The sequence below is a fragment of the Lithobates pipiens genome, unplaced genomic scaffold (genome assembly GCF_037356315.1).
Source record: "Lithobates pipiens isolate NorthernLeopardFrog02 unplaced genomic scaffold, aLitPip1_a1.2 Scaffold_8, whole genome shotgun sequence".
NCBI classification, from domain to species: domain Eukaryota; kingdom Metazoa; phylum Chordata; class Amphibia; order Anura; family Ranidae; genus Lithobates; species Lithobates pipiens.
The window spans coordinates 623,804,193-623,820,117 of record NW_027507903.1 but is presented as its reverse complement, the minus strand read 5'-3'; the positions used below and the strand labels follow the sequence as shown (position 1 = coordinate 623,820,117).

Genomic DNA, 15,925 nt, shown 5'->3' with positions numbered 1-15,925 from the left:
GATGTAAGTTTAAGGCCCGGGTGGTGTTGTCCCGGGCCTCCCTACCCGGGACGAAACCCACCTGGTCGTTGGAGATGAGATCGGGAATTAGGGGCAGTAGCCTGTTGGCAAGCATCTTTGCATAGATTTTTATATCTACGTTTAGTAGCGATATTGGTCTATAGTTAGCTGCTAGAAGGGGGTCTTTGCCTTCTTTAGGTATTACGGAGATGTGAGCCCTTAACATCTCACCTGGTTGCACCAATGGATCGGCCAAGGCGTCAAACGTGTGAAGGAGGTTGGGGGAAAGGACATCTCGAAAGGTCTTATAGTACTGAAGGGAAAGCCCATCAGGACCCGGGCTTTTACCGACTTTCATTTGTTTCAGTGCTGTATCTAGCTCGAGGAGCGAAAACCGTGCTTCAAGAGATTGTACACACTGGGGAGGGATAGACTTAGGGCCATGGAGAGAAAGGAACTCTGTGATAAGGGCGTTGTGCGCATCACGAGCGGTCTGGGACTGTCGGGCGGTTGGAGGTTGTAGAGTTTGGTGTAGAAGGTTTCAAATTCACTTGCGATATCTGCGTTTTTGGTTAGTAGGGAGCCCTTGGGGAACCGTAGATTATGTACAGTGGGAGACAGTTTGGCGGATTGAACCGAACGCGCCAAGAGACGGCCACATTTGTTACCATGTTCATAGAAGATCCGTTGGCCAAGGATGTATCGCCTCTTGGCGCGTCTGCCCAACTCCTCCGCGAGTAGAGTGCGAGTTTGGATCAGGTCTTGGAGGGTGGTTTGAGCTTGGGATTGTTTGTGGGATAGTTCCAACACTTTCAACCATTGCAGAAGGGAAGACATACGTTCCTGGTGGAGTTTTTTGGCCTGCGAGGACATGGCCAGCAATTCTCCTCTGATCACGCATTTGTGCGCCTCCCAGAGGGAAATCGGGGAGACAACCGAACCTGCGTTCTCCTGGAAGTATAGCCGCAGACGTGTGCGGATGCGTTCCAGGGCGAGGGAATCTTTAGCTATGGATGGGTTGAAACGCCAGATTTTCGTTTTAGGGCAGGATTCGGGGAAGGATAGTGTGAGCGTGATAGGGTGGTGGTCAGAGAGAAACATGGGTTCAATGGAGGAATGATGTAGGAGGGGGAGGTCAGCCTGGGACACAAAGAAGAAATCAATTCTGGAATATTTTTGGTGGGGTTCTGAAAAGTACGTGTAGTCTTTAGTAGAGGGGTAAAGGGTGCGCCAAGCATCATGGAGAGACAGGGCTTGTAGTTGAGATTTGATCTGGCGTAGGGCTTTGTAGGTCAGCGAGGAGGTCCCGGTGGACGTATCCAGCAGAGGGTTTAGGGGCACATTAAAGTCACCAGCCATAAGGAGCAAACCGCTCTGGAAGGAGGTCAGTAGGGCACAAGTTTTGCGGAAAAAGGTAACCTGATGCTCGTTAGGGCAGTAGATATTGGATAACGTGATCGGCGTGGATGCGTATGTACCCTTAAGAAAAACGTACCTGCCCTCAGGATCTATCAGGGAATCAGTCAGATGAAAATTAGCATGCTTGGAGATAAGAATGGAAACGCCCTTGGACTTTGCAACAGGATTGGTGGCATGGAAGGCAGACCTGTATATGTGGTTCGACAGTTTCAGAATGGCATCGGAACGGAAGTGTGTCTCCTGCAGGAGAATAAAATGAGCTTTGAATTTGGTTAAAGATGAAAGCACCTGGGACCTCTTTTCCGGCAAATTAAGGCCCTTCATGTTAAGGGATACACATTTCAACTGCAGAGGGTTACTAACCGGGGGAGAGGGCTGCATCGCCAGAGGCAAACAGAGACAGAAACTGTCACCCGGGGTTTGTAGGGGTAGGGGTCCAAACGGGAGAAAGAGGGACGGGGGCTACACCCCTAGGGGAAAGCGGCTGAAGGGGGCAAAGAGTGGAGGCAGTAGAGAGGGAGGGGAGGGGGTTGGAAAAGTCAGATAAGGAGAGAGGACAGGGAAGGGACAAGGGTGGAGACGGGGAGAGAAAGAAGACAGGAGAGAGAGACGGAGGGGGGAGAAAAAGGAGGCAAGGGTGGGGATCCAGGGGGGGAGCAACCAGAGGTAGGGTAAGACCAGCTACCCACCTAGAGGGGTGAGGGGGGGATTCTGGTATGTCAGCCCGATCTCAAAGAGACCGCTGTGTGGGGACCGTGAAACAGGCGGGGACCGCGGGATGGCCGCGGTCTGGGGGTGAGAATGAAAATAAGGGGGACTCCACCTACCGGGAGGTGGGTCCATGCGTAGTGGGGAGCCTACCAAGAAAAGGGGGAACCTGAGGAAGGAACATGTGTGCAGATAGCAATAATAAACCTTGTAAACAGTTTCACTTAGCCTTTACAAACAGAAAATTTGGTTATAACATAAACAATCGACAACCCATTGCAAAGAGAAAAAAGGAAAAAGCCAGAAGTTAGCCAGGAAGAAGGAAGTCCGTGGATTGACCAGCACGAAGTACCCAACCCTCCAAAAAAAAGGATACAAATAAAAGAAAAGAAAATAAAGCAAACGAAAGCATCCAACCGAGGCTGGAATGCAAAACCCAGGTGGGGGGGAGGAGGGAAGGAGGGGGAGGGGGAGGGGGGGGGGGAAGGGAAGGGGAAGGGAAGGGCAGGGGGCAAGGAGAGAGGAGGGGATGGGGGAAGGCAGGGAGGGGGGGGAAGGCAGGACGGGGGAGGAGGAGACAGGGGGGGGCATCAGGAACAACCAAGGGGTAGCAGACCCATCTAGGGGGTGGAATATAGACCAGCATACATCGTCTAAGGTTAGCCCCAGGAGAGGGTTAGATGGGTGGGAGCTGAGGGAGGCAACTGCGACTAGGGCCCGCAGTCTTCCAGTTACAGTTATGGGGGTGGGTGAAGAGCCAGGCGGACAGCCTGGACCGGGCGAGGGAGAAAACGCATGTCCCACTCCTGCAGGAATCGTAGAATGCACTGCATCTCAGGGCCTCTGAGGGTGATGAGCAGCAAAACACAATAAGAGGATCCATCACAGGGACGGTATGTGATAAGTCCATGGCCAGGAGCAGAGCGGGGGAGGGGGGGTTCCGGCAGGAGCCCGAGGAGGCATGGCAGGGTCTTCACAGCTATGATCCCCACTCCGGGGTACGGAGGCAGTGCAGCCCACGCTGTCAGGTAAGACATAAATTAATCCGATCCCCTCCCAGGCTCCCAAGAGGCCGAAGCGATGGCGTATAGTGAGACAGCACTAATGGCAGGGGGCGAGTTACACATGTTGATGGTGATCAGTGTGGGGACGGCTGCTCGGGGAGGCTGGATAAAGATTTGGGAGTCAGTCACATGTTCGGGAGGTGGGGGAGGCCTGTGGCCAAAATAAACACCCCGGGCCATCAGTAAAAACATATTGGGGGATAATGGAGGGGGCAAAGCAGGTCCCGAGAGAGATGGAGACAAGAGGGGTTGATGGGCTGGGAGGGGTACTCACGAACGACAGGTCTCCAGCGGCAGCAAAGTTCCTCAATTTTCCAAAGCCTCACCTCTCATCAACGGAGGAGAGGGGCTGCATGGACGCAGATCGCGGCGTAGCGGACGGGCATTCGGTGACATCGGTCCAGGCCTGCGATGGCGGGATCTCTGGCGAGCAGCTTTCGGTGAGGGGTTGAGCGATACTGGCCGCCAGGGTTCAGCTGGGAAGAAGATGGCATACCAGTCCAGAAGTTCGACGTGCGGGAGATCAAGTTGATCACAAAAGGCTGGAAGGTCTTCGGGTGTGCGGAGGAGAGCTGATCGCCCCTGGAGGAAGCAGAAAGGCCAAAGGGGAATCTCCAGCGATACTGAATGTTCCTGGTGCGTAAGGCCTCTAGTAGCGGTCGCAGTGCCTTCCTATTCTGGAGGGTAATCTGCGAAAGGTCTTGAAACAATTTCACCTCAGCCCCATTAAACGATATACGGCCTCTTATGCGTGCTTTGCGGAGAATTTCTTCCTTGAGGGGAAAGTCCACAATAAAGCAAATTATGTCTCTGGGAGGCTCAGAGTCTCTGGGCAGAGGGCGGAGGGCACGATGAGCCCTTTCCATGTCTATGGGGGAATCCGCCGGGCGCTCCATGAGGTCGTTGAAAATGGCGCACAGAGTTGGTTGGATAGCGTCGGGTTCGACAGTTTCAGGGATCCCCCGTACCCGAATATTGTGCCGGCGTCCCCGGTTATCCAGGTCTTCAACGTGCCTATGGAGCTCAAACACTTGGGCGAGCTGGGAATCATAGGCAGACTGTACCTGGCGAATGGCTGCAGCATGTGTCTGGGTGGTCTGTTCCACGTTGTCCATGCGGTGGGCCACAGCAAGCAGGTCCGCCTTAAGGTCCGCAATCGCCGCTGTCACTGTACTTTTAATGTCCTGTGCCACCTTTTCTAGGTCCAGGAGGCTCGGGGGGTGAGCCCCCCCGGTGGCAGATAAAGATGCTCCGGGCATGTGAGCGGGCGGCGGTTCGTCAGGCGAGGCCGGGGATCGGGCCTGCAAAGGTGCGTGTGCCTGGTGTTTCTGCGACCGGAAAATCTCCGGGATGTGTCTCCCCTGCGGGGTCTGGGAGTCCTTAGGGGTGCGGGAGACGAACGAGCTTCTAGTGGACCTGTGCATAGCAGGGAAGGGTGGTAGGCTCCCGTATTTGCCGATGATATGTCCCCAGAACGCGGGAGCTCCCAAGTTAGGCAGCCTTCTCGGTCTCCGTCCAGGCCACGCCCCCCCACTGCTGACTTTTAATCACTTCAGCTCCGGCCCACTTCATGACCTGTTTTTTTTTGCTATTCCGCATTGCACTACTTTAACTGGTTATTGCGCAGTCTTGGAATGCTGTATATCTATATATATATATATATATATATATATATATATATATATATATATATATATATAAATATATATATATATATATATATATAAATATATACATATACACATATATACTACACACATATATATATATATATATATATATATATATATATATATATATATATATATATTCTGTATACACTCACCAGTCACTTTATTAGGTATACCTTGCTAGTACTGGGTTGGACCCCCTTTTCTCTCAGAACTGCCTTCATTCTTCATGGCATAGATTCAACGAGGTCTTCGAAACATTCCTCAGAGGTTTTGGTCAAAAATGACATGATCCCAAAGGTGCTCTATTGGATGAGATCTGGTGAGTGCTCTATTGGATGAGATCTGCTGAGTGTGGAGGCCATTGGAGTACAGTGACCTCATTGTCATGTTCAAGAAACTAGTGGCGAGATGATTTGAGCTTTGTGATATGGTGGATATCCTCCCTCATTACATCAGGGTCCACAGAGAGCTTCCATCTTAAATCAGGGTCCCCAGAGCCCCCCCCCCCCACATCAGAGTCCCCAGAGAGAGGGCGGGCAGTGAGAGAAAATGTAATCTCTCTGCTGCCCGCAGCTGCACAGTGAGGGGGAACAGTGGTGATGCAGGGTGGGTGGTGAGAAATGATCTCTCTGCTCTCTCGCCTGCCCAACTGCTCTCCGGCTCTACTGTGCTGCCCACCGGCTAGCTCTCTTGCTCTGTCATGCAGCCTGTCCGCTTTACGTCTCTCCTGTTTTGCCCGCTGGCTCTGTCATGCGGACCACTGCACTTGGGTTCTGACTGCAGGGAGACCGTGGCCCGGTGGTTGGGGGACTCTGTAGAGACTCGGGGCTATAGCCCCAGAAGCCACCCCCTAGCAATGCCACTGCCATTAGGATCTTGTTATGAGATAATGGTTGTAAGCCCTGCACTATAATATCCTTCCCATATATACCACAACATCATCTTATTGTCATCTTAGATGGATCCCCTTATAATATCCTCTGATCAATACTTCGGATGGATATCCCTTTAAACTGTCCTTATACCTATACCTATACTGTACTTATACCTATACTTTGTTGCCCTTTGTATACTCCCAGTATTACCCTTCTGGTTCCCTGGGAGCCACAGGTGAACCCTTGCTCTCTATTTGTCAGGAACAGCTGAGAGACAGCTTGAAATTTTTGAGGTTGAGGTTCAAACAATCCCCTTTACTTTTTCAAGATGTCCTTGTTCCCCTGAGGAAGAATTTGATTAATATGAACGTGTTGGGGTTTTCATGGACAGGTGTAATAATTATTGGACATTTCTGTAAATATTGTCACCTGGCATTTGTCTATAGGACATCAGTGTCTTGTAAATTGAGGCACACCATTGCTTACGTTTTTAAAACTGTATGTGGATTTGAATTTGATTCAAAAATCTTGACATTATAATTGTTAGTACATCCATTGTTACTGTTGCCTAAAAGCCCTTGGGAGATAATTTTTTCATGGTATTTGTAATAATTAGTAGGGTGAGCAGCACCTCTTATTCCTAGGCTTGTGTGTACCCTTTTGCATTTCAGTTACTGATGCCTTTCTTTTCCGAAAATTCTGATTTTCACATTTCAGAATTTTCGAATATTTGAATTTCTGAATATTCTGAAAAATTAGTTAAACGGGTTTTTGTTAATTCGGATATTTCCAAATGAACCAATTTGTCAAAATTTGTTAATTAACAAATTTGGAACGAAACTAATTGCACATGTCTAGTTAGCAATTTGTGTTACCAAGCAATTGAACAGGTGTACCTAATAAAGTGGCCGGTGAGCAGTGGCGGTATGCCCATTAAGCGTGCATGGGCGCTGCCCCCTCTCTCCAGCCATCCCCTATATCAGTGATGGTGAACCTTGGCACCCCAGATGTTTTGAAACTACATTTCCCATGATGCTCCACTATGCTACAGAGTGCAAGAGCATCTTGGGAAATGTAGTTCCAAAACATCTGGGGTGCCAAGGTTCGCCATCACTGCCCTATATGTATCATGGATAGATTCTTGCATAACATGAATCTATCTATGGCCACCGCTGCAGCCCCCTATTCAGGCGTCTGGCCCCTATTCGGATGGTGGGACCTTGAATTCCAGTGGCAGGGATGTTTTTTTGAAGCACCTAATGATTGTCTTCAAAAAATGTGGACTCGTGGCACAGAGCATTGCACTCGTAGCCCACCCACATATGTTAGAAAAGCGAATGAATATTCGCTTTTCTAATACTGAAGCGCCTCTCAGCCAATCAAGAAGCACTGGACTAATACCCATCACCTGATTGGCTGAAGGCACAAGTGATCCCATTGGCCACCTAGCAGAAGGCAAGAAGAGACACACGGAGGACACAGGAGCCACTGCTTGACCCGCGCTACCCATCCCACAGCTCGCCACCGCCACCCACTGCCTGACCCACCACCACGATCGGGTAAATGCTGAGCAGACAGCGGACGGGTGTCACAGTGGCTGCATATGATGGGCAAAGTGGCTGTATATGATTGGCACAGTTGGCTGCATATGATGGGCACATTTGGCTGTATATAATGGACACAGTTGGCTGCATATGATGGGCACAGTTGGCTGTATATGATGGGCCACAGTTGGCTGCATATGATTGGCACAGTTGGCTGCATATGATGGGCACATTTGGCTGTATATGATGGACACAGTTGGATGCATATGATGGGCACAGTTGGCTGTATATGATGGGCCACAGTTGGCTGCATATGATGGGCATAGTTGGCTGCATATGATGGGCACAGTTTTCTGCATATGATGAGCACATTTGGCTGTATATGATGAGCACAGAGGCTGTATATGATGGGCACAGCTAGCTGCATATGATGGGCGCAGTGTTTGCATATGATGGGCGCAGTGTTTGCACATGATGATGATGGGCACAGCTGGCTGCATATGATGGGCGCATTGTTTGCATATGATGGGCGCAGTGTTTGCATATGATGGACATAGTTGGCTGCATATGATGGGCACAGTGGCTGTATATGATTGGCACAGTTGGCTATACATGATGGGCATAGTTGGCTGCATATGATGGGCACAGTGGCTGTACACGATGGGCATAGTGGCTGCATTTTATGGGTTTTTTTTCAGTATTTTTCAGAATCCTTCAGTTCGTTTGAGGGACCTCCCAAAGATTTAGGGCACCAGCTGCCACTGCTGATAAGTGTCGATCATACATTACCTACTTCTCACCAAAAGTGTTCATGATCTCAACAGTTACTGGTTGCTCAGCACAGATAAAGTGTTAGCTCTCTGTCTGTTTTCAATGTATATAAAATCATACGTAATGGCAGCATTCTACCTATAAAATAATGATTGTGCTCAGGTTTGTACATGTCTGTGAGAATCCGGCTTGCAGGATAACAATTTCAACATATTTTACAAGAAGGCTTTTGTTTTATTTAACCATCAAAGCCCCTCCCACTCTCAACGCGCGATACATTACTATTCTACTTTATTAACCCATAACGTTATCTAGTATGACCAACTATTGTGTTGTAGTATGGGCAATCGAGGATGTGTGTTTTTCTGAGCAACCACAGATGTAGCAATTCAGTATCTTTTATTTATCTATGTATCTCTATGACATATATATTTAATCATTGATTTTTGTAATAATAATATAATAATATGTATATATATATATTTTTTTTTATTTATCTTTTTTGCAAAGTTTGTCACTTATCGCTTGTTCTCAGTATTATTTTGACACCTGAAAGTCCTCTCAATGATGTGATGTCAACACACACAACCAAGACTGTAATTTTTTACTATTTTTTTAATTTTTTAAGTTAAAATATTTTTTTTTGCTAGAAAATTACTTAGAACCCCCAAACATTATATATATATATATATATATATATATATATATATATATATATATATATATATATATATATATATATATATATATATGTGTGTGTATATATATATATATATATATGTGTGTGTGTATATATATATATATATAATTCATTTAACACACCAATTGAATTTCTTGACACATTGCTGTGTCAGCTTAACCTTCACATATACCTGGGCCATGTCTAATAGTGGGCTTCAGTGCATAACACATATTCCACACTTATACACACTTATCCCCTATTGTACACCTATGGAGGTAAAATTTACTCCTCACCCATTCACTGCTCCCTTTCCAATCCATTTGATTCTCTACACTTCCCCCCTCTTTAGAACAACAACTAAAAAGCAAAGGGGCAAAAAAACAGGCTAGTGAGAGAAAATGATCAAATATAGTGGGGTAATTACTGGTCTACTCAAGGTATAGCATAAAATGGATCACTTCCCCATTGTTGCGAGGCATGGAGTGAACCGGCAAATGGCCACCATTAAAATGCCCCGGGTTAAGGGCGTGCACACGCCAGAATCATGGAGAGTCGTCAGAACGGCGTATAAGAATGGGGGCATTGGCAACATGCTTGCCCACCCTCTTGTGACGATGTATTGGAGTGGTCCTGTATCCTTGGCTGCTTTTTTTCCTCAGGTCTGAAGTTTATCTTCTTGGGGAATGCTCTCTGCCTCAACCTCGGGTGAAACTATGTAACCCAGTCCACCGATATTACCCTCCCTAGGAGCAGTGATCGATCTGTGGTTTTCCGTAAGTAGTATTTAGCCAGGTGTCTCTTGTTTACCTACTTCTTACCTATATAGAAGGCCCCATATCTTAATAGATGCGCTATCATTATTTTTTAGTTACATGCGCATCCGACTCCTGATGATTGGTTGAAAGCCAAGAAATGCATTGCGTTACCAACTAATGGACGCCTCAAAAATCTGTATATTTATTAATTTGTTTATGCATTGATTTCTGTATTACCTGTACTAATCACGTTTATTATTTGATTCATTTTTGTACCAACTGTATCATGTCCAGTGATTAATCATATTAAATATTTTTATATGAATATTATTATGTAAATCCTCTGTGATTACACTATTCAGTCTATATTATTGCATATTGATATTTTTAATACCATGGATTATTGGTTTGATATTTTTAAAAAAATTTTTAGACAGCCTAGAGAATAAAATGGCGGTCCTTGCAATACTTTATGCCACCCAATATTTGCGCAGCAGCATTACAAATTATTTTTGTTTAGAAAAAATACACTTTTTTGAATTACAAATTTGAAAACAGTAAAGTTAGCTCCATTTTTTTTCTATATTGTGAAATATAATGTATAACCTTTCCAAGTTCAAGCTTTTGCAATAAAGCATCAGAAAAGCATACCCCAATACTGATTACTGAACCAAGAGAGTGACTGTCCTTGTGTGCTGGCTGTGGGTGCAACTTCTAGGAAAAAGCCTGGGGACCTAAACAATGGGCTCCTACGGGGTGAGTGATACATTAGCATGCAGCTTGTTAAATACTTTTTGCCTGTATGTACCCCAATTACTGCAACAAAGGATTTTGTCTTATATGTCCGATAATACCATAATTTGTTGCTTGTTCGAAGAATGCTCTTCAACTGTAAGCTGGATGTGTACCCATCTGTGGAAATGTTGACTAACCACAAGTGATATTTTTCTGTAGTGGTCTAAGCAAGGCCTTCCAGCTGTGATGCATGTGCCACAGAGTTAATTTTTTTTTTGTTTTTGTTTTTTCACACCAGCAGCTTAATGAGCAAAATTGGGATAATTTTGGTTAGCACAATTTCGCCATTGCAATATCTATTTAGCCAAAATTACGCCATAAGCTTTCAATAAGCAGCAAATAGTGATACATTCTGCTCTTTCTTGGAGAACTTTTTCATTATTATTGCAGCAGATGATATTTGGGATCAAATGTCATACGCATTGTAAATTTAGTTTTTGGTCTCAGAACAATATAAGTTCTGAGGGTTAATTATGTAGGTAGACCTTACCTGGCCAGGCTTTGTTTGAAAGTTCTGCTTGGTCATGTAAACGGTGAGGTGCAGAACCAAGTCTGGTTGTCTGGTTGGATGTTTGGGTATCAGCCTTCTTGGAGCCCATCAGTGGGAGTGCCGGGGCCCGCTGAGGAATCTGGGAGGGGATACTTAAGCAGGTGTGGGTCACGTGTTCGGGGTTCCAGAGTTGTTCGTGAGACCCGTGTGGTCTGTTCTGGTTCCAGGACCGGGGTAACCCCGCGATTGGTCCCGGTCATGGGGTGTTCGACACCCCGCAACCTGTTCCTGTCAGTGGCCCCTGATAGACCTGCCTGGTCTGGGGTAGGGATCTGTCTGTTTCTGTGTCTCTGAACCTGCTGGTCCTAGGCACAGTAACTGAGGGAGGATTCACAGTGTCCGGGTGTGCTTTTGGCTTGGAGGGACACCGCAGCTTGTGGAAGTGACTGTGGGACTCTTCGGAGGAGGGCCAGCAAGTGGCATCCTGAGAAGTGCCCCTGGTTACTGAGTTGAGAAGGACATTGACAAATTCACACTTTTCCAGTACCATTGAGAAAACGGGAAACGTTCCAGGTAGGGTGGAAAAATGTTCCTGTTCACCCTTAGTTGATTGTTCAAGCTTTGAGTCAACATGCTGACTGCCATGATCTCTGGCTGGAGATCTGTTCAGCCTTGAAGTAGCCATCTGCGAGTGGCTTTAGTGGATATAGAGACTTTGCTAAACCTGCAGTTCAAGGTGCCTGAGTTCTTCACCCGTGCCCTCTGTTCCCTAAGAGACTGTGTTATTTGAAAGTTCTACTGCAGAATAAACCTTTTTAAAAGGACTTCATCTGTGTCAGTGTGCAAGTCACCGGGTATCAACCCTGGGAACCCCTAGACGTGGAAGAACAGGCCAAGAGAAGGTAACTGGTAAGCCCATCAAGTTAAGGCCGCCCTGCAACAGGTTATGGCCGCTACATTATTTTAACTAGCTAAATTGCATTTACATTTATCTGATCAATTGTATTACCTTGTCTGGTCGAGTATCCCTCTGCTGATGTAAAATTGCAATAAGTTCACTGGAATGCATGAGTCTAACAGAGATCATAGTTTCTCCGGACCACTGAAGAATAAACCTTGCTGTATAGGAACCATTATGATGGTCTGTAACAGAGCCACTCACTCCAGCTTTCAGACTCAAAGAGTGAAGCTTCACATGAAAAAAATCCCCACCATAGTTCTTTGCCCGACCTTTGTGATCCTTAGCTATAATTAGAACCTCCAGTGATTCACCAATCACATAAGTAGCCCGAGGATTGATGATAAAATATTGAGAAGTTTTTGGGTGGGTGGAAAATTCCAAGGATACGTTGGTTGGAGCCAGGGGCCATTCAATTATCTTCAGCAGATTGTTAAGCTCTTCACTTTGAGGGCCGATTACTGGAAATGTTGGTGTAGATGTAGTCCTCAGTGGAGCTGGATGACTGTCAGCATTGGAATAGTCTCTGAATAAAATCTTGTAAATGAACTGGAAAGAAACATTGATGAATTAATGTTAATAATAATTGATGAAGTATCCATAAAGTAAAGGTACAGGTTCACTGAATGGTTTTCTAATGACATATTTTGTATATCATTTTGTTAAAGCTCAACTCAAGGCTTAGATTCTCAGTTGTTCCTACCTCCCTGGATGACCGTCAAAGTGTAAGTCTTTTTTTTTTTTATCAGAAAAGTTTTTATTAGAGAAACATAATGGTACAAGACATCCATACAATGACCTCATATAATGAGAACACATACAATATGAAATCAGAGTAACAAACAAAATCTTCCCAGAACCAGCAGATCAAGGAGGTGCAGTTAATAAGAATGAGGGAGACCGGAGAACAGACAGGATGTCAGCAAATCTGTCTGCAGCATAAGAAGCAAGAGGGAGGAAGGAGAATACTATCGTGTAGTACAGTGTTCAAATTGTACATTTTCTTAGTCAATAGAAGCAAAATTATAAAAAAAAAGATAGATAATAAAAGAAGAAATAACAGAGAGAGAACGCTGAATAAACTAGGGGGGGGGGGGGGGGAGAGATAGTCAGAGATCCCTGAGCCACAGAACATATAGAAACAGTATCTTACGCAATACCCACAGTTATTGAAATACAGGAGTATGATTCAACATTTGTATACACCGAGTCAAACAGGTATGACAGGACCCATGGGAAATATCAAGGACAGATCAGCCCTGCAGTAACCTATTCTGAATCAACTGGTGCGGCGCCAGACCTGGGACGTCTAGCCAGTCCTGCCACATATTATAGAACCTTTGAGGGGTATTCCTATGTTGGTATGCCAGCTTTTCACGTATCAACATCCCGTTAACCCGATCAATCCACTGTTGCCTGCTGGGTACCCTGGGCGTGATCCACATCTGGGCTATCAATTTACGAGCCATATAAAGCAGCCTGAGGATCGCCGTGCAAACGGCCGGGGTAAGGGACTCCTCGTCCAGGGCCCCCAACAGGCATATCACCGGGCTTGTGGGAATCATGATTCGAAATACCTGATGAATAGTTTTCAGAATCGAAGTCCAGTAACGAGTCAATTTAGGGCACCTCCAAAACATATGGAGAAGGTCACTGTGGTCTCTCCTACATTTAGGGCACAGGGGGGAGTCCCGGAGGCCCCAAGCATGCAATTTAGCCGGCGTCTTATAGGCTCTATGTAATAGATAAAGATGGGAAAGTCTCTGGGAGGCCGACACTGATACCCTGTGGGCAGATACAAGACAGAGATCCCAGGTCTCACCATCTAGAGGTCCTAGGTCCCCTTCCCATCCACTCCTGCACGGTAACGTAGCCGAGTCCTGAAGCACCCCGGCAATAATAGCATACCCCTTAGAAATCATACCCTTCCTGCTGTCCGTCATCATGATAGAGTGTATAATTGCATGGTCAACCAAGACAAGTGGGGTAGCTCTGGACTGAGATTGTAAAGCGTGTCTCAGCTGAAGGTATTTAAAAAAATCAGTGCGTGGTAGTGCGAATTCCCTCTGCAGCTCTAAAAAAGACTTAAGGGTGGGGCCATTGTATAACTGGGTCAAGTATTCCAGACCTTTCACCTGCCAACTGCGGAAACCCTTGAGTCTCAGCAGCTGATAATAAAACCCATTGTCCCAAATAGGGGTCAGAGAAAAATAGCCCTTAATTTTCAATAGTCGCTTAATATATTTCCAGAGTGTATTTAATAAGACCACAGTCGGAGCACCCTTAGGAAGATGAGGGAAGCCTGCCTCTAAGTTTGAGAACGCTACACGGTGGTGAGCCGCATTGCTCAGCAGCTTGCGAACAGGGTCCAGTGAATCTTCCAGTCCCCAGCCACCCAGCTGCTGTAGTTGAGACGCCAAAAAATAGGCCCTGGCATGCGGAACAGCCAGGCCCCCGTCCTCTTTGCCATACTGTAGCGCCCGCAGACTAATCCTGGCAGCTTTTTTACACCAAATTAGTTCTCTGAATTGGGAGTCTATTTTGTCAAACCAGTATTTGGGTATCCACACCGGGGAGTTGTGGCAAACGTATAGTAGTTGGGGAGCCCAGACCATTTTTATAAGATTAGCCCGCCCCACCACTGATAACGGTAATTTGCACCAAGCCTTGCATTTTTCCCTAAATTTAGTCAGCAGGGGGACCAGGTTTAATTGAACATACTGTGTGACCTCTCGGGAAACTTGCACCCCCAAATATCTAAAAGTGGACACCACTTGAATCATAGCTGCACAGTCAGGGAGGGCGGTCGGTAAGGGGTCTAGGGGTAAGAGTACTGACTTATTCCAGTTAATAGAAAAGCCAGAAAGAGCGCCAAAGTCCGTAATTAGGGTCATAACGGCCGACAGGGAGTCCTGCGTGTCGCCCAGGTATAGCAAAGTATCGTCTGCATAGAGTGACACTACATCCACACCTGTGTTACGAATAAAACCTTTAATACCGGCATCTCCCCTGATCCTGGCAGCAAGAGGCTCGAGAGCCAGAGCAAAGAGCAAGGGAGATAAGGGGCAACCCTGCCTGGTACCACGAAACAAGGGAAAGGGCTCAGACGTTGTAGAGTTAACCCTAATCCTGGCTACAGGGTTAGCATAAAGTAATTTGACCCATCCAATAAACCGTCTGCCCAGGCCCATCCCCTCCAAAACCTTCCACAGGTAAGGCCATTCGACACTGTCGAAGGCCTTAGCTGCATCCAGCGAAAGGATGGCTCGGTTACCAGGGTTCAATACAGGGACTTGCATATTTAGATAAATACGTCGTATATTTTGTGCTGTGGATCTCGTGGGTATAAAACCCGCCTGGTCATAATGCACTAACCTCTGAATAACATGAGACAGTCTGGTCGCCATGACTCTAGCCAGCAACTTAACATCCGTTGTAAGTAGGGAGATAGGCCGGTAGGAGTCAGGGGACGTTGGCTCCTTACCTGGCTTCAATAATACAATTATAATGGCCTCATTCATGGAGTCCGGAAGCGTGCCAGAGTCCAATGCGTTATTAAAAACACTCAAAAGTGTCGGCAACAAGGTGGCTGCATATCGTTTATACACCTCAGAAGGAAGCCCATCTGCCCCCGGAGATTTATTGTTGTGGGTGTGTTCCAATGCAAGAGCAAGTTCGTCTATGGTCAATGGGGCATCCAGCTCACAAGCATCAGAGGTAGACAAGCGAGGTAGGTCACTCCCAGCCAGAAAAGCATCAATCTCTTCCGCGCTGGGATGGACCTTAGATGCATACAAATCGGCATAAAATGATCGGAAGACTTGCAATATGGAGGGAGTATCCGTGTGGAGTACCCCCCGCGTATCACACAGGGAGGAAACCATCGGAGTGGATCCCTGCGCTCTCGCCAACACAGCCAGCATGTGACCAGTGGATTCGCCCTCCTCAAAATGTGACTGTTGCAGAAAAAATCGCTTATTTTCCGCCAACTGTAAAGTCAGCTGAGTAGCCATAGCCTGTGCACTCAGCCAAAGCTTTTTAGTATCATCTGAGGGATGGTTGATATAACGGTCCTCTGTATCCTTAAGGGTTTTACAAACCTCCCGCTCCCAGGCCTTAGTGTTTGTTTTAATAGAAGTAATAGCGGCAATAAATTGACCTCTCAGAAAAGCTTTTGCCGTGTCCCAAACC

At 46.5% G+C, this 15,925-nt stretch overlaps 1 protein-coding gene across 1 annotated transcript in view; it reads right to left on the bottom strand.

Annotated features, from left to right (window-relative positions):
* The window catches only part of LOC143961470 (NXPE family member 3-like), a 120,636-nt gene that overhangs the window by 41,906 nt on the left and 62,805 nt on the right, over positions 1-15,925 (bottom strand). Inside the window, exon 2 of the mRNA XM_077470765.1 lies at positions 11,786-12,283. Coding sequence (XP_077326891.1) covers positions 11,786-12,283 — 498 coding nt within the window. The remainder of the gene's footprint in view (positions 1-11,785; positions 12,284-15,925) is intronic.